At 37.3% G+C, this 23,861-nt stretch overlaps 1 protein-coding gene across 24 annotated transcripts in view; it reads left to right on the top strand.

The window, feature by feature from the left end:
- Positions 1–23,861, top strand: part of ANK3 (ankyrin 3) — a 473,720-nt gene that overhangs the window by 253,033 nt on the left and 196,826 nt on the right. For all 24 annotated transcript variants that reach the window (XM_033130276.1, XM_033130259.1, XM_033130260.1 and 21 more), the window contains exons 2-4: positions 15,758–15,859; positions 16,263–16,361; positions 16,572–16,670. In XM_033130276.1, the coding sequence (XP_032986167.1) occupies positions 15,758–15,859; positions 16,263–16,361; positions 16,572–16,670 (300 nt within the window). The remainder of the gene's footprint in view (positions 1–15,757; positions 15,860–16,262; positions 16,362–16,571; positions 16,671–23,861) is intronic.

Genomic DNA, 23,861 nt, shown 5'->3' with positions numbered 1-23,861 from the left:
AGAGAGGTCCAGTTCAACCTAGGAGGCTGGCAAGAATATCTTCAGCTAAGTTGTTTCACTAATTTGAACCATAAAATTGTGGACTAATTCATTCTTTTTCAAAATGTTCCAATTAAAGTTGACAAACAATATTATATTACTTTCAAGTATACAACATAGTGATTAGACATTTATATATCTTATGAAGTCATCATCCTGGTAAGTCTAGTACCTCTCTTACACCATATATAGTTATTACAATATCATTGACTATATTCCCTATGGTGTACTTTACATCCACCATATAAAAACATATGGTGACTGTTTTTATAACTGGCAATTTGTATTTCTTAGTCCCTTTCACCTTTTTCATCCATTCCCTCAAACTCCCTCCCATCTATCTGTCAACCATCAATTTGTTCTCTGTATCTGAGTTTGTTTCCGTTTTGTTTATTTTGGTTTTTAGATTCCACATATAAGTGAAATCATGCTATTTGTTTTTCTCTGTCTGACTTATTTCACTTAGCATGAAACCTTCTAGGTCCATCCATGTGTTGCAAGTGGTAAGATTTCATTATTTTTTATGGATGAGTAATATTCTATAGTTTATATGTATGACCTCCTCTTTATCCATCTGTCTATTGATGGACGCTTAGGTTGCTTCCATATCCTGGCTTTTGTAAATAACGCTGCAGTGAACACAGGGGTGTATGTATCTTTTTGAATTAGTGTTGAGGACCTGAATAGACATTTCTCCAAAGAGGACACACCCCTGACCAATAGACATGAAAAGTTGCCCAACATCATTAATCATAAGGGATATGCAAATTAAAACCACAGTGAGATATCACCTCACACCTGTCAGCATGGCCGTCATCAATAAATTAACAAACACGTGTTGGTGAGGATGTGGAAAAAAGGGAACCCTCGTGTTTTGTTGATGGGATTGCAAATTAGTGCAGCCACTGTGGAAAACAGTTTGGGGATTCCTTAAAAATATTAAAAATAGAACTACCTTATGACCCAGCAATGCCACTTCTGGGTATTTATCCGATGATATCTAAACAGTAATTTGCAAGATATATGCATCCGCCCCTATATTTACTGGAATAATTCATTCTTGTTCTTGTACCATGAGGTACTGGTAACATTAAATCCAGGAATCTGAAATTCTATGTTTAGCCATTTCCTAACTAGTTAAGAAAAATCACACCTCTCTTTGCATCACTTTCCTATTTATATAAATAGAGATAATTTGGTGATCTCCGTATACCTCAAAAAATACGATGCATGTAGAAAAATAGAAACATACTTTGGTTGTTAATACAAAGCAAGCTATGTAGTAAGACTAAGATATAATTATTACTATAATTGACTCTTTGCTTACCAGTTCATTAATTCAGGGCTAGAGATTATTTAGTAAATATTGTTGAGGTGAGTTGAGGGCCAGTACATGCCCCTCATGCTGTGAGTATAGTAAATGAAGGCATGATGAGGTCATGTCAGCTTAACCATTCCAGAGGTGGGAAAGCCTGATCATTGAAAACAGCCACTTCCTTAGGTGAACAATGGAGAATGGATCAATGATTTTATAGGCAGCCTCGCTCTCAGGAGAGCAACAGTGATTTTTTTAAGTGTTCATGTGGGAAACAATTGAGACAGATGAACTATATGAAACATAGAAGAGAAAAGGATGACAGATAATGAGAAAGTATAAGACCCCAGTGATTCATTTTTGTTCAGCACTTGCCTTCTGCCTAACAAATGGAAAAAGTTTCAATCACATGTTTTAGAGAGCTTGTCATCCACAAAATTTATACATTACAAACCAACACCAGTTGCTTACTATTTTATGCAGCCTTCGATTGAATTCTTGTTTTAACTCAGTGGCGAAAATAATTTCCTAAAATGAAGATGGTTAAAATTTCCGAAAGGACTAAAGCTTCCTTATATTAATATTCCGTCTTTGTGAATTAAGAGAAAAATAAAAATTCTCCAGGGCTGTCGTATGTTCTGAATTTCTGAGCACTGAGATTGCTGCAGGTAGATCTGTTTTGTTTTATTTTTTTTGTTTGTTTTTCAAAGCAACATATTATCATTTCTCTGGGTCTTTGTCCCGAGAGATAACCAGAAATATCCAAACACAGCAGAGGTTTCAGACACGCCTGGTAATGAGTACACCTGTGAAGCATACTTTTCCAAAAAGTTGTCTTTATCTGTGGTTATTTTCCAGGTGTATTAATTTGGATCTTTATGTTTCAAAACAACCAAAGATAAATATTTTACAAATTTTACAGTTTTGTCCTTGTATAACTTCACTCTTACATAAGTAAAGACAAATTTGCTGTGTTCTGAAATGTCCCTGAATGGAATAAAATGTAAGGGTTCGTTTTGTTTTCATTTTAAATTTCATTTTAAATATCTTACTCTAAATTATCTGGCAACTTAGAATGGGCACTATCTGAATGGATGTGTCCTAGGGTATAAGCAGTGATTCTGCTCTGCTCTAGTGGTTAAAAAAAAAAAATCTATTTATTGCTGCTGGCTCTCCCCTCATGTCCTTGGGCAGGACCACCGCCCCATGTCAAATCTCAAATATTTTGGATAAAGAGCTACTCCTCTGCACACATGTTCTGTTAAGTACCCTGGCTACAAAAGAACTTTTATTACAAAAGAACTTTTATTAACACGTTTCCATTTTTGCTCATTAGGGAAATCTGTCATTTACCATTAGCTGTAAGAGTACTTCAATATTGCACAATATCATGGAGAATTTAATTGAAAGAGAGAATTCACTCATCATTTAGTCTAATTCTATCTAATCTAAAATCCGTCTAATCTATCAATTCCTTACATCATTTATAGCATTCTACCAATCCATAATAGGGTGAGGACAGGAATCTTTGTGTACAGCACACTAAGACACCTTGCAACTTCTATACTGTGAAGAATATTTTTACAACATTTTAAGTCCAAATGGTTTGAAATTCTGCTCTAGGCTAGTACAGGACAAAAAATCAGGACAAAAGGCTACTATATTGACCTCATCTTATTAAGATATACACAGCTCTCCTGTCTGATGCATATGGTTTTATATCCCATGGAGGCAGCTGACACTGGCTCTTTAAAATTTTATTTTATGTTCTCAGAAAATTTCAGATAAACTCCAATGAATCCTGTTTGGTAGCTGAACAGAATCAACTTAGCGCTGAGAAATATTAGAAATACCCCACCCACCCCACAACGACATCCAAATGCACTTTATGTTTCTCCTACGGTAAACATCTTTCGTCTCTGTATTTATTTTTATTTCTAATCAGCCTGCAGGATAATTTTTAGGGGGTCTGAATTCTGAGCGAGAAAAGACACTGCAAGGAGCCTGGATTCTGGATCTTCCTTTGGATGTAAACCAGATCATAGTAGGAAGACTTGAGGAGAGTGGGTTTTTATCAGTATGGCAAAGGAAATCTCTTAAAAACACTGCCTTTGTAAAAACAAAAGCCTGCCAATGCTGTATTTATTTTCTTTAACTGATTCCTACTCCCCTCTCCTGAAAGATAAAGATGAGAGTGGATTTTGCCTTTACACTTCAGAGGGGCCCCTGTGTGCCCGCCGCTGCCCTGGCAGGGTTGTAATGTGCAACAAACAGCAGGGACCTTTCTGGCAAAGGTCCCAGTGTAAAGATGCTAACCATGCCTAACATGTGTTCGGGGACAGTGACCTCATTTTCAGGGATGAACTGAGGTTACTTCCAAGCAAAATCTTTACAATGGCAGCCTTGTAGCAGTTGGAAGGAATCTGTGGAGGCAGCCCCTTATACTGGAGTGGTTTTGATAGTGATCGTTACAGATACAGAGAGCCTTAAGAAGCATTTTTCTTACTGGTTTAGGCCCCCAAACCTTTGCACTCCAACTCGTACTGCTTTATGGATGGAAAATGTTGGTTTATTTCCAATAACTGAGTAGCTATTAAATAAAGAGTAAAATCTTAATAAGCCAAGGTTTTCCCTAATTAAAAGGGTTCAAATTTTTTCACACACACACACACACACACACTCACACACACACACACACACACACACACACACTCCCCTTTATTTAAAATATCTACAACCCACCCTCGAACACGTACTTTAAAAGTACCTATTTGCTAACATAAATACCTAATACCCCTTTGGTAAAAAAAAAAAAAGAGAGAGAGAGAGAAAGAGAGAGAGAGAGAAAACCAGTCTCCTAAAGATCTGAGGTTTTTATTGACAGGAGGCAGATTGTTGCATGAATATCACAGTTGTTTTGGTTGTGCAATTGGTCGCATTCTTTTGACATTGGTCAGAAATTAGATCACTGTGCAAGATATCTATAAAGTATCAGCACATAATATCTTACCCTAAATCATCTGGCAACTTTGAATGGGCACTATCTGCATGGATGTGTCCTAGGGCATAAGCAGTGATTCTGCTCTAGTCTAGTGGTTAAAAAAACAAAAAAAAATTGATTTATTGCTCTGGCTCTCCCCTCACATGCTTGGGCAGGACCACAGCCCCACGTCAAATCTCAAAGCATTAAACTCAGGAGAACATGACTCTCAAGTCAGTAGACCGTTTTTTCATTGAAAGTTATTTGATTCCAAATAAACACACTAGTCTTGGATTTTGAGAAGGTCTGCAAAGCAGCTCCATTTATATTTCAACACTGTACTTGGCATTGCAAGTGCAAATCAAAGATCAGTGCCCTAGAAGATCTGGAGATTTTGATAAGCAGACCCCATACTGTGTAAGTCCCTTACCTGATTGAGATTTTAGTCACCAACAACTACTGCTGATGTTACCAACAAAAGCCTCACATCTTTGATTTCTGGTTCTAAAACTTTGTTTTAAAAAGGGTGCCGTAGAAGAGTATGAGAAAAGGGGGAGAGGCAAATATGAAAGCCAAAATGTAAAAATCTAGCATTGAGAATTTAATAGTCTCTTATGTGAAGTTAAGAGTCTGTCAGCAGACCTTCACAATGCTTCTTGCAGCACTCCTTTCTTTTCCATTCTGCCTGCCATCCCCCCAAACCTGTCTGTCACGTAGAGCCATATTTTTATCATAACCTAATTCAGTGGCTCTCACTTCTAGTTGCAAAAAGAATCACTTGAGCTTCATTTATCCGAATGACCAATTGACTCTCTGGAGGTAGGGTCTAAGAGTCTGTTTCGTTGTTGTTTTTAATCTTTCCCTGGAGATCCTTGACATGGTAGGTTGAGATCCATTGACCTGCATATCTTTTTGTCTCCATTTCCTCCCACAGTCTAACCTGCCATCAATTAATTGGCCTAAAATATAGATGTAATGATTTCCTTCCACTTCTCAAAACCCTTCACTGTCTCCTGGTATCTTTACGGTAAAGTTAAATCAGATTTGTCTACCATTCCAAATCTTCTATGAACCGCTCTTTTACTATCCCCCCTGAGGGACTCTCCTCTTCAGTAGAGATTGTCTATTCATCATTCCTTACCATTTCTACATCTCTAACCACTTTCCTTTCTTCTTCCCACTAAGTGCCCTCTTGAAGTCCTACCTCTTCCTCTTAGCTGTGTGCCCAGCTATACCCAGAATGCAGAAATGGCTTTGCCCAATAAACCTCCATGGACTCTCTCAACATCCGTAGGTTCTGCTATTGTGAATTCTAATTCCACATGCTGGTTCCAGTCTGCGCAATTAGATTATAAAATCATTGAAAACAGTAACTGCATCATCACGGTAGAGGCCAAGTAGACATTACTGCTTTACTGCTAGGTTGAACCCTTTATTGAATATGAACCCTTAATCCTGGTGATGGAATGAACAATGTCACATCACTTTGATGATTAGTCTTTATTTTATAGTTAGGAAGCATGTATTATTTACTACTTCAAGTCCCAGACTTGTGATTTCACTTTCAATACAACCTCCCAGTGGCGTTTAGAATATGGATTTAAGAAAACAGATTGATGTACTTCCTGGATATGTCTGCACAGATATACTGGTACCACCATTCACATTTAAGTTAACATGTCCAATATGGGAAAATCAGAAAATTGGTGTTCTTCCTGGTCCATATTTTCTGATGCCAGACACCAGGAAATGTGATCTGTTGGATCTGGCCACCTAGGCAATGCATCAGGACATTTTTAGTGGAAGAAACTTTATTAGAGGTGTCTTAGAGTCTTCTTGAGAAGTATTAAGCATGGTTAATAGGCCTTTTATATAGCAAAATTTATATCAGTTCTTTTGTTTTATTTTTTTAATGGTTAGCAGCCGGGAGTAAAAAGGCACATGTATTGGTGAAACATTTGATTTTTACCGTAAGCCACCTAAGTGCGCTTCCATTTACCTAATGCAGGACGTGAAAATGAGGCCTTTTCTCTGAGTGTGGGTCTGCCGACTGGAGTTCATGTCCTCCTTCCATAACACTAATGCTTTTTCTGAGAGTCCCAGTTTCTGTATCTTTCACGGAAAGCTAAAAATCAAAGTGTTCTGTGGAGTAATCGGAACATAGCATCTTTCTGGATTTTTCTGATTTTTCATTTTTTAACAGTCATCCATATCTGTTTCAGCAGCAACATTTTAAGGAACTTCTTTCTAATAAGTCTTTCCAAAGAACTTAATTTCATTTTCATAAAAGTACTCTTTCTCTATATACTGTTTCATAGTTTAATACCAAATTAAATTACATAATTACAAGAATCAGAACAGCTGAGAGAGAAGGGGTTATGCCCAGTGTTTATCAGGCAAAATAGGAAAGATAAAGTGACATTTGCGCTGGACCTGGGATTTAGCGGGTGACTCTCTTGGTAGAGGGTGGGGAGCAAGCAGTGGTGGTGAGCATTACTGGCAAAGGGGTGTCCTGGGTGAAGTGTCAGTGCCCGGAAAATATGGGACCTATCAGGAAATCATAAGCCCTTGAGGCATAATAAGGCATTTGGATTGCCTTCAATATCAGTGTTCATGTTTTAGTACAGGCTGGACGTGTTTCTGTGGGGCAAGTTTTAAAGGGCCTCAAAGACTATGCCAGAGAAGTCGATTGAATACTGTGGTTTAAAACAGAAACATTTTAATAAATGAAGAATGTCATCAAATGTCAATAGTTAAACATGTCAAAGTAGATCTACTTGGGATGAAACTGCAGATAGGCATGTGGAATTCTACTTACTCAGAGTGTTCTTCGTCTCGGTGTGCAGAACCACGGGTATTGAAAACCGAGCTGGGCTTATTAGCAGAAGGTTGTGGGTTTCAAGCCTTCCTGCTTCCTTATTAGCCACTTAACATTTATGAGGCTCAGTTTTTGCATCTGTAATAAAGATTCCCATCTTGATAGAATTTTTAAGAAATAAATAATAATAATGCATGAATAATAGTAATAACAAGAATATAATGCTTAGTGAGGTCCCTGATCTATAGCAGGCATTCACGAAATTGCAGCTATCATCCTTGTCAGGATTTTTTTCTCAGAACCCTCAGTGGCTCCTCATGAGCTCCTACATAGTGTTCGATGCTTTTTGAGTAGTCAGCTAGGGACAGAAAGTGTGCTGACTACAACAACCTCCTGGAGGTGTGTAGAATGATCCTGGGGATCATATGGCTAAGAAATGAACTGGGAAAAGAATAAGGTAAATGGGAAAAAAAAAAGAAAAAAGAAGAAAAGGTTAAGCATATTTCCAACAAGAACCAATCTTATGTGGCTACATTAGACACAGGACACAAAGCCTACAGGTGTCCCGAGTGGATAGCCTAATATGAGACCCCTCCCGCCCACACACACACAGCGGGGCCCCAACGGGTGTGGCTCCCAATATAACGTTGGACAGGAGATACACCCACCACACAGAAGAGTATAAGAAAAGCTTGCCTGTCTCAATTTGTCACCAGATGGAAGGGAAAAATGTCTCCCCTGAGCATTTGGAACCACAAGGATTCCCTCATATCTATACCAGTTTGAAGTCTAATTTGTCGGTGTAGTCTTAAAATAAAAACTCAAAACCTTCATTTTTCATATAATCTTGAGGAGATAGTGCCTCTAGGCAACTGGCAAAAGCAATCTTAAATTTCTCTTTGGAATTTGGCAACATTTACCCAGGGCCAAAGGAATTCCCAGAGATTAGTTCCTAAGGATTATGAGCTCAAAATCAATAATCACAAACCACAGAAAGTCTAAATTATACAATCATTTTGGGGAAAAAGTTTGTCATTAACCAGTAAAGTTGAATAAGCACATACCCAGTGATCCAGCATTTAAGATCCTATTTTTAAATATATACCTTAAAAAAGTGTTGCCTGTGTGCACCAAAACTAGTGGCCAGAATGTTGATGGCAGCACGGTTCATAGTAGACCCAAACTGGAAACAATACATTCATCCACTCTACAATAGATATATAGATTGTGTTATAATCACATAATGAAATCTTTCGCAAGCACCGATGATAAATTGACTGCCATTACATATGTCAACGTGGCAAACTCTAAGAAACACATTAGACAAAAGAATCATGTCACAGAACAATCCATAATGTATGTTTCCACTTATATAGAATGCTAAAATACTAACAATCCATAATGTATGTTTCCACTTATATAGAATGCTAAAATACTAAACGACATAATATTTAGCTTAGTGACGTATACACAGATGGAAAAACTATACAGGCCTGAGAATGATTAACTAGAACAGAGGATGTCTCTGGAGGGCCAATCAAGGAAGGGCTCGTTGGAAGTCTATAAAGCTACTTGTCACTTTCTTTCTTGAGCTATCTGATGGGTATGTGGATATTTCTTTTAGGATTTTCCTTTAAACTGCTTATATATGTTTTACGTGTTCTTTTGTATGTATGATATGCATTATGGTAAATACTTTTTTAAAGGAGAATGGAAACTATTAAAGTCCCAAAGACAGAATATTTGATAGGATACTTACATGTAACTTTCTGGAAGAGGGTTTGAGGAAAAGAAGGAAGAAGAAAGAAATTGTCACAGATTCACACCAAAGTTGTATTCCTGAGTGACTCGGATAATCTTTGGACCTTTAAATTGAAATAAGGAAACCCTGGGAATTTATTATTCACATCTCTATCCTTAGTACCTACTTTCAGTACCACATACTTTATATTTTGTCATTCGTCATTTATTATTTTTGTTGTGGTGGTGAGTAACTTGTGGGACATGGAAGTGGAAATGCCTTGGGATACAGATGCACACAATGTCCATACAGAGTGGTGGGTTTCGTATGGCGGAAGTCATGATAATGAAGAGGTCATGCTGGCAATGAGCACAAGAAGTAAAGGAATGTAAGGTCAGAACAGAACATGGAAAAGATCCATCTTTCAGTAATGGGTTGAGACAATAAGGAGACAAAGAGGGGAAAGCAACTAAAGGGAAGATTTTCAAGAAAGAGAAGGTGATTGGTGCTGTCACGTGGCTCAACATTAAGAGAGGATGGAATTAAAATTAAATAATGTAATGTGATGGTTGTCATCAAGTGGTCATGGGTGATTTTGTACAGAGAGACTTTATTGACCATTAAGAGAAGCCATATGGCCAGAGACTCAAATATGAATCAGTGCTAAGGATGTATAGAAGCAATGAGCCTAAACCAGTTCTTCAAAATGTTTGATGTTTACAGGATAATTTAAAAATAAAATAATCATCATTTATTGAGTGCTTGCTATGCACTCACACTGTGAATCACCTTACATGAATTATCTAATTTCATTCTAATAGTAGATCATTTTATCCCTATTTGACAGCTGAGAAAACTGAGGCACATGTATGTTAAGAAACTTGCCAAAGATAACACTGTTAGTAAGTGGAATAGCTGGGATACAGATCTATTAACTAGTCCACTAAACTCATAGAGATCATCACTTACAAGGAGTGCTATGTAGAAAAGTGAAAGGAAAGATGTCTTTCAAACACACACACACACACACACACACACACACTCACACACACACACACACACACACACACACCTGAGTATGTTGCTAGGCAAAGAAAAGGAACCAGAAGCTTACAGAAAGGATCATCTTACCCTTTATGTGGTTCCCAAATAGTTGGGAAGATGAAGTTAAGGAGAAAGAGGATTGGTAGATCAGATATAAAGGGGACCCAGAAATTGTCCGCTGAGGTTTAGAAGCAATGGAGCAGAGCTCTGTTACCTACTCATTGAGTCTCTAATCTGCATGTCTTCTGGCAATTCACTGTTAGTCTGGTCTTGAGCCTTGAAATGAATTCAATTAAGGAATTGTGGTCTGGAGAGGGTATACCTGAAAGTACCTACATATTTAATTTGATGGTAGGGTGGATAGATAGATGGGTGAGCTGATTGATGGAGGATGAATGAAGGAGGAGCCAAGAGTTACTGAGCATGAACTGTAGACCAGTATTTATGAAGCCCTTTCTTAGAGTAATGATTAACAGCCTCAACTCTGGAGGCAGCCTATCTGGGCTCACGTCCTAGCCACTCACAAGCTGTGTGTTCCTGGGAAAGTCATTCATCCTTGCCAAAGCTCAGTTTCCTCACCTATTAAATGGAGCTAGTAATCATACGTACTTGTATTAGTTTCCTAGTGCTGCCATAACAAACCACCACAAACTATGTGGCTCAAAACAGAAATTTATTCTGTCACAGTTGTGGAGGCCAGAATCTAAAATTAAGGTGTCAGCAGTGCCACACTCCCTCCAGCGGCTCTAGGGAAGAATTCTTCCTTGCCTCTTCCAGCTTCTGGTGGCTCCTGGGGTTCCTTGTCTTGTGGCAACAAAAGCCTAATCTCTGCCTGCATCTTTACATAGGCTCTCTTATGTGTCTGTGTCCTCTTCTTTTTTATTTAATTAGATATAATTGACATATAATATTATATTAGCTTCAGGTGTACAACAGAATGATTCAGAATTTATACATTTTCTCCTCTTTTTATAAGGGCATCTCGTTGGTTTTACTGCCCATTCTAATCCAGCACAACCTCCTTATAACTAATGATATCTGCAAAGATCCTGTTTCCAAATAAGGTCACTTCTGAGGTTCCAAATGGACATGAATTTTAAGGGGACACTCTTCAATCCACTATACTTCTTCATAGAGCTATTATAAGGACTAAGTTAATATAAGAACATATACAATTAATATATATTAAGTGAATAATAACATAATTAAATTATAAGTCCTTCTGATAGTATCTAGCATATAGTCAGAGGTTTGAAGTAATAGTTCTTACTGATATTGGGTGCTTAGAAAATGCTTATTCTTTCCAATCACTGCTTTCTGCTGAATAATATCAATATTCTAGTACAGGTGGAAATGCTGAGTTATTAGATTAATTCATAACAATGCTTGACTCTATCCTTGCAGCTATTTCCTTGAAAAGCACTCGTGGCTCATATTTCTTTCCTGTCTAGTAAAATGACTAAGTAGATAAGATATTAAATAATGATGAAAGACACTTTCATTTTCCAAATTCTTACTTCAGATTTTGAACATCCAGGGGGAAAAATGCTGACCAGTCTGCTTATATTCATTTTGTGCCAATGGACTCCTTAGGCAATGACCTTTCTCTGTATGACTTTCCATGTAGCAGAGCTCAACTTCTCCTGCGACCTAATTCCTTCCATAATAATTCATCTGCAAGTGGCTTTTAAAAGGCATTGTTTTGAAAGAATGCTCAAGACTAAAAACCAAACTGTGCCTGTGGTAAGAGTAGCCCCTAGTTATTTGATGAAATGACAGCTAGAAGATGCAGCCCACTGATATTGAACCCAATGCAAAATGTGTATTTTTAAGATTAAGGAAATAAACAAAACATATATGGGTATCATAGGCAAAATTTGAAGGAAAAAAAAAAGTGAAGAATCCATGATTTACCCTGCCACTTAAGCAACACGATTTGGAAAAGTGTAAGTGACAGTGAGATGAAGACAAGTGAGTCTTAATATGTGCAACATCTGTTTTGCTCACAACCATATAGCCAGGTGTTGGCACAACTAGTACATGATTGATACTAAACAAATGTTTGTGGAAGGAAGATGTGGTTGTATTGCTTGCAGGTGGTTGGGAGTAAAAGGAGGAACTTCTTGGGTATTTTTTTCCTGTGGGCACTAATAACTTCACTTCCTAAATTGCTGATTTTCCTCAAGGCAACTTTCATTCTCTTCTTCTTTTTTCTTTATCTTTTCTGCCCTCCTTGTCCCCCTCTACTTGGAAGTATAAAGTGGCTGATTGTTAGGTATTGGTGTGGTGAGCATGTCTGTATGTAACAGAGGGCTGAGAAGAGTGAAAGTGAAGAAAATAAATTTTTGTCCTTTCTCTTCCTCCTAAAGTTCTCAGGTAATAAATTAGCTACCTCTGGGAATTATTTGATTCCAAGGTCATTGGTTGAAATAGATATAATGAATACATCCACCGGAGAATTCTTAATCATTAGAGCAGGTGTTTTTAAACCTGAATCCATAAGCAGCTGTCTTAGCCATCCTGAGCCTCATTAAATAGTGTGCAAATTATATATACATCTACACATTTGGTGTGTGTGTGTGTGTGTGTGTGTGTGTGCAATTGTTGAAAGGTATTTGTTGATAACTTTTGTTATTCTCAAAAGAACCCCAACTCCAACTAGGTAGAGAACCACGGAATGAAAAGATTTGGTTTAAGTTGTTTATTTTGCTTTAGAGTTTCAGGTGGGAAAATTCTGAGAAAATTTGAGAGGAAAATGGACAGTGTATGGAATTGCCAAACCGTTTCAGATTTGGCATCAATAAGAGGCTTTCCTTGAATTCTGACCACTCTGAACTTCTTTCCCTGCTGTTTTTTATGTACTCAAAAGTCAGAGTTTGGGATGCATCACTCATTTGTTATCTCTGGTGGTTGTTGAAATATCCAGGCAGACTGATGTCATTTGTTCTCAGAACAGCATCAGGGCCCTTCTGGGCAAATTCACTGATAAGTCATTGAGCAGGCACAAAGAAGATGGTATTTTATGGTACAATGAGCCATCCTTGCACAGCTCATTTAGTTCTAACTAAACTCACAAACCGAACAAAAAAACTAACCTTCTCAAAGATTGAACCTCTTTAAAGACTGTATTTTACTTTTCTTTACATTCCTGGAAGCTTTGGTTTGTCTTTGGTCTGATTTGAACCTATATCTCTTGTGCTCCTCTTACTGAACCCTCAGCTCAGATTAAATGATACATACTTGACTCACATCCCAGTTTTATTTTAGCAATTCCTATATGTATTCCCAGATATGTCTAGGCCTAATTAATGATCTCTGGTGTTCAGCTTTGTGTCAGTAGCAGTTTCTCCACTTAGATATCCGTGGTAGTGATGGTGGTGGTGGTGGTTGATAAAGCCTCCTGTATTGTTCCGGACACTATTTTAATTAATACAATTATTTCCACACAATTTACTTATTTATTGATTCCTTCATTCACAGAACATTTATAGGCACTTTCTGTGTACTAGGGATGCCTCTAGTCGCAGGGGAAACAGAAAGATAAATATTATACATAAAGTCATTGCCTTGGGCTAGTTCAGGGCATGTGGCAATCTAGATAGGCCGAGGATGTAAGCCTACTGAAGCCTACAATCTTTAAATAAATTGGTTTAGTATTTAGTTAAAGTAGTGGTTCTCAACTGGGAAGATTTTGCCCCATCCATCCCCCACCCCCAGGAAAATTTGGCAATTCTGGAGACATTTTGGTTGCTACAAACGGGATACTCCTGGTACCTGATTGGCAGAGGCCAGCGATACTGATAACAATTGATAGGATTGGGACCATCCCACTGATCAAAGAATTATTCTTTCGTAATGCCAATAGTGTTGAGGTTGAGAAGCCCTGATTTAGTGGAAGCAATATTCCCTCAGACAGAGGCCAACTGCTGTAAATAGAGAGGATGGAGACCGAGGAGGCAGTGTCCTCTCCTTTGAGGTCCTGAGCACGTCAGCTCTTACTGAATTGACCCATCACAGAACCAGAGCCCCTTCTGAGAGATAGAATTTCCTTCATCTCAATGACATTTCCAGGGATGATTAGCATTCCTCAAAGATTGGCATCTTGGTGGCCTTGAGGTTGCCTACCCCGTCACCGGCCTCTACTTATTCTGAGGGGCTTACAGGTAGGGAGGAAGAAAGGCAGGTATACCAAAAACTCTGATGCTGTGTGCTGAATGCCAAGAGAGCTCCAGGAAATTAATGCTTTGGGATCACAGAGCAATTAAACTCTGTCTGGGAGGTCTGGGAAGTCTTTACAGATGAGGTGGCCTGTGACCAGGGGCTTTGAAGGAGGTTTTTACCAAATGGCTGAAAGAAAACACTCTCCTTTTTGAAGCCATACTCTGCATGATTGCATTGATAACCAGTGAGATGTGTTTGGCTGGCCTTTCATGAAAACCTGCTTCTGTGTTGTTCTGCGTTGAGCAAGATTCCTTTCCAAATCGTGCAAGCCCAACTTTGCAGTCTTTCCTCTCACTGTCTTTTTCGTATTAAAGATTTCAATAGGAGGCGGTTTCACCTGTGTCCTTGTAGGTGTCAGAGTTCAGCAGTACTTCAGAGTTGTAAATTTTGGGTAAAAGAGTACAGACTTGGTTTTTGGATTTTTTTCCTTCGGTTTTCACATTTTTATTGGGGGCCGTTGTGGGGGACGCCCCCCTGTCAGTGGAGCTGCTCATAGCTTCTTCAGCCACTCCAAACTGGGGGTGGCTGGGTAGGTGGGTCATGTTTCCATCGTCTCGGACAGGCACTGGAAGTTTGTAGGGTGTGACCTGGTTGATCATGAGGGTATATTTGATGTAGGCACGGGGAGAGGGAGGGGTAGAATTATCGTGAGGCCCTCAATGGTGAAGGATGAGACCACTACCGGCTCCTTGGCCCAGGTATTCTTGAAGAAGGCAGCAAGTCTCCCGGCCATGTTGGTCTCCTGGTTCTTGTTTTTAAAGTTTATGTGTATTTATTTATTTGCTAATGCTTCTAATAAAGTTTTCTCCCAGGTGTGGCCTTAGCTAGCTTGAAAATATATGGAAAGCATACTTCATAGTCTGTGTAGACATTTGTAAATGCTTTTCAAATGCAATTGATGTTCTGACCCATGGCTGTGTCCGGTAGGAAAATCCAAGGGAACACCATTACCCACACATTCCTGTTACGTTTAATGTCGTTACACTGATTTATTTGTGAAGCTATTAATTGCAAAATTGGTTGTAATAGTTAGAAACAAAAGAATGGAAGAAATGTTAAATTTCTGATACAATAAAATAGTGAGCTTTTCATAGTGGAACCGCTAGGAAGTTACAGGATTTCTCTTTACTCGCAGGAAATTGTACATTGATTTAAGGTTCTCGCACAATCTGGAAAATGCTCTCTTTCACTTCAGTCGGTTATGCCATAATGTGAGGGGTAACTTTGTATACTTGAAACTAACTTTTAAAAAATTTGTCCTCTTCTTGGTGACTTTACAAAGACCTTTTATTAGTATTTTCATGTTGGAAATATGCTATAGGCATACTTGGGAGATTTTGCGGGTTCTGTTCCAGACCACTAGTAAAGCGAGTATTGCAATAAAGCAAGTCATAATCTTTTTTGCTGGTGGTGGCTCATGCCTTCAATGTAAAAAAAAAATGAAACATCTGTGAAGTGCAATGAAACCAGGATTGCCTGTAGTTCAATTTTAAAATGTTTTCCTCTTTTTTTCTTTTCTTGGACTACATACACGCCATGTAGTTACAAACATGGATGTTAGTTTAATTTTTCATCAAAATGTTTTTGGTTTTATTTTAGTCTGATGCCAACGCAAGTTACTTAAGAGCAGCTCGAGCTGGACACTTAGAAAAAGCCCTTGACTACATAAAAAATGGAGTTGACATCAACATTTGCAATCAGGTTAGTTGTGGTTATTGTTGTTGTTTATTTTTCAGTTTAAATTTTAAAAATCCAGACTTTAAATTCCTTAACTCTTTCATTAGATATTCCCTACCAAGACTTTCTCTTTTTTGCCAGTTTTTCATTAAATTTCATCAGTTTGAATTATCAAATTATTCTCTGCTTTCTTAGAGGAGTGCTCATAAATGTAGCTATGTGTCTTTTAGTAATTCCTAAAATTTAGTAAGCAATGATATCACAAGAGCCCACTTAATTTTCAAGTACTTTCATTCCTAATTCAAGTTCCTATACTGCACATAAGCAAGTGAATGCTGGAGGGATATTATCTTCAGAAATCTTCGTAGACTGTTTCCTGCTCTGTTTTCAACCTGCTGAGTAACACTTTCCCTTCACTTTTAATCAGAATGGGTTAAACGCACTCCATCTTGCTTCCAAAGAAGGCCATGTAGAAGTTGTTTCTGAACTGCTGCAGCGAGAAGCCAATGTGGACGCAGCTACCAAGGTAAGTATAACACATTTAATGCTTTTTACCACTTGCCAAATTCAGTGAGGCTTCAGCCCTTGATAAGAATCAGGGCTTGTTTCTCATGAAATACTTGTCAACTTGGTTCTCCTTGGGGAATTTAAAACAGAGAGATTCGATATATTGTAAATTGTCAAAACAGAGAGAGAAAGACGGGAGAGTTGATGTGTCTTGCTTTTCATTTTACAGAAAGGAAACACAGCATTGCATATAGCATCGTTGGCTGGGCAAGCAGAGGTGGTAAAAGTCTTGGTTACAAATGGAGCCAATGTCAATGCACAATCTCAGGTAAACCAACAACCGTATTGCGAAGTACTTTTGTTATTATAATGTACAAATAATGTTCTCTGGATCAGGTGTTTGCTTGGTTCACATATCCTCTAAGAATACAATACTTAAGAGCATGGTCAATGAATAGTTAATTTATTACAGATTATTTAAATTCATATATGTCCTCATCTGCAGTACAAATGTGTGAGAGGTAAAGATTTTTTAAAAGTCTTCCATCTATGTATAACTAGTAGTCATAGATATGTTTGAGGATATCTGTGATACACAGTCTTCTACTATTTCATAATGCTAGCTCAGGTCCAGTCTCAGTATTTATTAACCTACAAAGGAAATGGAGATGCCCTTAGAAGTTCAGAATGTATCAGTGCGTTATCTAGTTGAAAAGGGGAAGACCCTACTTAATTCCTGTTTACTAAGGCATCATTGTTGTTCCTTGAAACAGATTAAAAAGAAAAAAGCCACGCAGAATAAACTTAAAAAATGGCCAAACTTTAAAATTTCCAGATTCTTTGTAATGAATATATATTAATAATTTATTCAGTAGGTCCTCTGATAAATTCTGAGAGTCTTGTATGAAGTTCTGAGAACACCAATAGATTATCATTTGATAGATTTTGAGTCTAAAAGAATTAACTTTATTGTAGGTCCTCATTATCCAGATTGTTCATTATTTGAGCCCCCGTGCACGTGATGTTGTTTAGGAAAGCAATCATCATAACACAAATCTTCACTAAGGACCTGGCCATTTTTAAAGCTGGTCCCTACTCAAACATTCCTTCCAATTGAAAGCTGGCATCTATTCCGGTTTGTCAGTGTCTCCCTCAGGGTGTTGGTTATTCAACACATTGATTAGAGAACAAAATTACGAGTTTTGCAAAAGATGAAACAGTATGTGATGAAGTCAGGGAAAGTAATGGGGGAGAACTGCTGGGTGCACAGCTAAGCTGTGGGTATGTGGCTTTCAGGCAGCATTAGACCAGACAGTGTGGGAAGAATCAGGATGTTTCCAATAGGTGTTTCAAATGAGACTGATTAAAAATCAAAACGTTACATGGCACAAAAATTAAGTGAGGCCTTTGGTTCTCAAATACTTTTGCAAAAATCTATCTTCTTGCTACTGCTGTGAAAAAATAAAAAAGTCAAGTGAAGGATGTCAAGCTATCATACAATTTTGTTGGAAACTTATAGTCACTGTTTTCCACAAAAATCATATTTGGTTTAGTCTTTGTTCATCCTGAGAACGTGTACACGAATGCATTTATAACCTACATTTAGAAGTTAAATCATCTAAACTTGCTTTTACAATTTCTAGTTTTATCTTTCAAGATGAAGTCTCAGCCAAACTTTTTTCATTATTTACTATGGCCCTTTTATCTCCATTTTAAGAGCACTTGATTTCCTGAGCCTTTTTCAGTACTGATTATCTTTGGATAACAGAAGCCTGCTATATTTTATGGGTCCATAGAATTTCAATAATTTCTTCCCTTGTTACTACAGCCATAGCAATGGCAGCTCTGATGTCATTAAATATCAGTATCATGGAAAAGACACTACGCAGTGCTTCCAACCCTATGATTTCTTGTATATTTGGGCCAGTTCCTTTCCAGTTCCCTGTGGTTGGACCTTTATTACTTGGTCTGTGCCACTTATTCTGATTCCTTATGGGAGTTCACTTGGAGTAATAACATTTTCCAGAAAGGAAAGATACAAAATTGAATATTGACAAGCATAGTGCTTTGAGAGAGATATAGACTGGCTGACTACAGGAGAGGCTTTTAAACCTATATTTATTTTTTCAATGCCCCTATAACTTTTTACTGGAAAAATAACTAGTGTTAAGCTCTGAGATAGTGGGAAAGCTCTTGAATCCATTTCATTTCCTCCCCCTGCCCCAGCCAGGGATGAAAAATGAACTTCCTTGTTTTAAACATTGTACCCATTCTTGAATAATGTTTAGAGCAGCCATGGTTTTAAACTTTCTCTGAAATGTCTGGGAGAAACTGCCGCTCGAGTAAAATCCGAATCACATTTGATTTCAATTTGTACACATTCCCTAGTGATGAAGAAGTGAAACAGAAGATCACAGGCTGTAAAGTTCTCCCAGGTCCTTGCAGCTGTGCTTGGCACGCCCTGCCACACAGCTCACAGCAGAGCATGTCTCCTTCAGCTGGACACCTGTCCCCATATGCCTTCTGAACTGCATTGTTCCGTGGACAGAATAAGTAATGAGATGGCCATGCAGCAGAATGGAGTTTCTGTGATCATTCCTGGTAGAAACTTTTCAATAGGAGCTCTTCTCAAGAACAAGCCATACTGCCATGACATGAGATTAACTTCCATTTAGGTGGGAGCACATTAAAACATCACAGAAATATTAATATTCGAGAAAGACAGCATCCAGTTGGTTAGAGCGCATCCTCTCAACCATAAGGTTGCCAGTTCCATTCCTCGAGTCCCGCAAGGGATAGTGGGCAGCACCCCCTGCAACTAAAATTGAACACGGTACCTTGAGCTGAGCTGCCGCTGAGCTCCCGGATGGCTCAGTTGGTTGGAGCGCGTCCTCTCAACCACAAGGTTGCCGGTTTGACTCCCACAAGGGATGGTGGTCTGTGCCCCCTACAATTAGAAAACGGCAACTGGACCTGGAGCTGAGCTGCGCCCTCCACAACTAAGACTGAAAGGACAACAACTTGACTTGGAAAAAAGTCCTAGAAGTACACACACTGTTCCCCAATAAAGTCCTGTTCCCCTTCCCCAATAAAATCTTAAAAAAAAAAAAAAAAGAAAGAAAGAAAGAAAGACAGCATCACTGTCTGAGGGAAATTTTACCCTGTACGCAATATTTAATAGCCAACAAGCAATAGTGTAAAAAGTGTCCTCACCTTCCTTAAATGTAAAAATCCTCCTTATCTTGAAAATAAAAACAACGTCGGACAATATCAAATTCTGATCTTAGAAATTGAGGCTCTGTAAACTAATAATTCGTACATATTGTTTTAAACTAATCCTCATCATTGCCTTGCTCTTAGGTCTTAAGTTGATTAACTCTTTCTTATATTACTCAACATCGCAGGAATCATGTAGGCTTACCCTGAGAAAGAAATCAGGTGGAGTAATTAAATTGTGACTATAAAGAACTCTACTCTGATTTAGTCCTTAATACTTTGTACTAAATACAGCAACACTTTCAAACTGCCATGTCAAATGACATCTCTCACTATTTTTTCCTTCTCTGTCTTTATACTGTAAGGTACGAAAAAAAGCAAAGAAGCAAAGTATATTTCAAATGATATTTTATCTTAACTACCAAAGTATTTTAAATGGACAAGTCTTCATAGTGGTGTTAACAAAGAAAAGACCCTTTAATTAAACCAGTGCCTCCTTCGTCTTTCTGTATTTTTAATGTTTCCTATATTGGGGTGATTGAGTCCTAATGAAGTCAAACAATGGGTGTGGGCCAGATAGATCCTCTCTGACCTTTGACCTTATAGCATACCTCTAATCTAACCAACCTTTACAAAAATCAGTATCATATGTAAATCAGTGCAGATCTATCATGATGTCCTTAACATTTTAATTAAGAGCAGCACTTTATGATGTTCAAAGGCTGGCCGTAGGAAACTAGTTTGGATAAGAAACTTTCAAGGATGAAATTTAAGCCCTTAAATGAAATAACAAGAGGACATTCTACATGATTTTACTTTATTTTGGTGGGTATTAGGCAGCATGCCTCAGCACTATCTATAAAATTATACGTCTGTAGAATTGCGTGCTTATAATAATACCACAATAAACATTCAGAGCAGAAGGTATTGAACATATTGGATGAAATCAGACATCAAAGATCATACTCACTCAGTGTGGAGCTGCTCTGCCTTTTGAGAATTGAGTAGATTGTTGCTACAGAAGAGAAAATGTAAATTGGGCACCCATATGTTCCTTTTGGACAGCTCTTTCTTTTGGAAATTTCCTAAATTAGGAAATTAATATAAAACAGTGGTGTACTTTCGTTAAGAGAGAAAAATAACATTTTTTTCCCCTGAAATCTGACCATTCTCCCACCGCAGATGCTATTTCACAGAAAATCATTTCAGCTATAGGTTGTCCAATGACAACACTTTGAATTCCTTTTTGCACTAAAGAGTAATGGTGATGTTTTTAGTCACTCTTTCCAAAGGATACTTAACAATTATCTTCCTAGGACCATAACTAAATAGTATGTATGTGTTCTTATACCTCATTCATCCTTTTTTGATAGATGAAATTAAGGTTGGCCTTTGATATGTCCCTACATGTTATTTGAGGGTGGGGAGGAGAGATTTGGCAGAAAACAAATTGAGAAGGCTAGAGAATGGACCTGGAAGAGCAAACAGAAAATATCATGCCTACCCTGTGGTTGAAGAAGGGCAGACCAGTTTGTCTCCAAGTCCAACCAAGACAAGTCCTACCTACATATCAAGGACGAGGTAGTTCCCTTAAAGAATGTAGGGTGATATTGTCAAAAGAAGGGGAAACAGAGGCTGATTCACCAAAACTAAAGCAAAAGAAAATAAACACTCAAATGCCCACTTATAAAATTGAAATTTGCTTAGCAAAATATTTTATCAATATGGACAGCAGTAGAGTGAGACCATTCAATGCCATATATGATTCCATTTATACGAAAGGTCCAGAACAGGCAAATCTGTAGAGACAGAAAGTAGATAAATACTTGTCAGAGGGCATGAGAAGGGGCAAATAGGAAGTGAATATTAACAGTACACAGTTCCTTTTGGGGATGATGAAATGTTCTGGAATTAGATGGTGGAATGCCCAACTTTGTCAATATACTAAGAAACCACTAAATCATACACTTTGAAAGGGTGAGTTTTATGATATGTGAATCATATAGCAATAAAAATAGGTAAAACTGAAGGAATATGAAAGACCATGACTATTCAGAAAATGACCAGCTTTCACGTAATGGCTGTAGGATGACAAGCACTCAAAAAAGAAAAAAGGAAAAGGAAAAGCGATTGTGTAAAACAATTAATTATGGGGCTCCACCTTTCTGTGACTCTTGTCTATATGTGACTTCTGAGTAATTCCAGTTCTATACGTTTCACTCTCTGCCATTGTGAAGAGGGCTGTGGAATGATTTAAAAGTTGCACTTCTTAAGAATCACTCTTTGGAAGCGCCACATATGTAAGAATAGCACCCCCTAAATCTCAGTGCCTGATTTTGGATTTTCTTCATGGGTCATGAAATGTTTGGTTATGGAAGGTAGTCTCAAGAACAGTGGACGTACATTGGGCTAGAAGCCAGATATTGGTAAGTAGACCTGTGTTTCTTAGGTAATCTTGAACTACAACAGACCTCTACCCTAAAGTTGAGAATCCACTGACAAAAATAATCTACTTGATATTTATGTCTGAGAGAGTAACATCCATTTTGAAATTTTTCCTTAAAATCTTTACTCCTAAAATTCCAGCAGATGAGGAAAGACATATATACTCACTAGTTCACTGAGCTATAAGAAAAATCCACACTGGTTTTCCCCTTTTTTCCTTAACATTTTTGATTGTTGTTCTTTTGTTTTGATTTTTAAGGGATATGTAAATCAATCAATGGTTAAAAATATTTTATTTTGGTCAAATAAGAGAAAGAGAAAATAGATAGCGATATGATAAGGGTCAGCCTAACTACATTTCAATTTCCCTCATACCTCTGGGAAGAGTGACAAAGATGAAACACACACAGATACATGCACGCATACACACACACATACACACAAATACACACATTGTGTTGAAATTATTCTGTTTTATGCTTAATGTTGATAAAACCTTTCATAATAGAACAGAGTAACGTGAACTTCAGCCATGTTACTGGGCAGATAATTTTAAAGGAAGAAGCTTGAATGCTGTGTCATATTCTATCACCTCTAATTTTGTGTCTCTTATCTTGAGCTTGGAAACCAGATAACCTAGCTTGTTACAGTTCTGCAAGTACAATAGAGGGATTCTCTGATGGATAAAGTATATATGCCATGGTAGATTTGTTATGTGATCACTTTTGTTTGCTTAAAGATCTTTTAAACTTACTTCCTAATTCTCAGCGTTAAGCAAAAAATATGAGGTCACCAGAGGTTGAATTATTGATAAGTAAGGTAATCATATAGTAATTGATATTTAAATGATGAACCTAAATATTTTTAGGTTCACAAAGCCTTTTTAGAATTACAAAAGTTTGAGTAATATTTGGTGACATTTATTTAAAATATATTTATTTTTATTCTTTGAATTTACATAATATATGCAAAATTTCCAGAGCATTCAGTTAAATAGAACTACATTCTAAAAAAATTTATTCAGAGAATCTATTATAGTTTTCAATATATGTTTTGATGTATATATCTTGCAATAAGATTTTTAAATATTACAGTATTTCGTAGATATGAAATGATTATTCTAAAGAAATACATACGCAACATATTTTTTAATACGAAGCTTAAGACGTATTGTACACATTCATTTGCTTGAGTCCAAGTTCTTTGGCAGGTGGAACATTTCAGACAAACACATACACATATAGAGAATGTATATACATATATATGTATGTATGAATATATGTATAAATGTGTATATCTGCATATAAATGTATATATATGTGTGTGTGTGTGTGTATATATATATATATATATATATATATATATAATCTGCACATGGAAATACTATATCTTTGCAAAGAAATGCAAGAAAGGAAACACAAAAAATAGACTACTTAACTGAATTCTACTTTGAAATTGAAGTATGCCTTTTTGCGAATTGGTGTTCTTTCCATTGCTCTAAGTTACTCCATCTGTGGTAACTTTGGATATAAATTCCTTTCAAAGTAGGAACTATTTCAGTGCTCAATTTTATGTGAAATTATTACATCTTTTATTTAAAATAGCTAATGCTTGGTAGCTACTATGATCAAATGTATTTTTCTTCATGTCCTCATGGCATCTAATAAAATGCTTTACTCATAATAGGAACTCAATTAAGTGGTTGATAATTAAATGAATGTACTTATCTAAAGTGTATATATTCATAAAAATTTTACTTAGACTATTAACTATGAACTACTTTCAAATTATGAATTATGAAGTATAATTGGGAATGATATTTATCTTATAAATCCTACTTAAGCTATTGTGCTTAGGT

Source organism: Rhinolophus ferrumequinum, chromosome 16 (assembly GCF_004115265.2).
Source record: "Rhinolophus ferrumequinum isolate MPI-CBG mRhiFer1 chromosome 16, mRhiFer1_v1.p, whole genome shotgun sequence".
NCBI lineage: Eukaryota > Metazoa > Chordata > Mammalia > Chiroptera > Rhinolophidae > Rhinolophus > Rhinolophus ferrumequinum.
The sequence above is the reverse complement of the archived record's forward strand: the minus strand, read 5'-3'. Positions and strand labels throughout refer to the sequence as shown.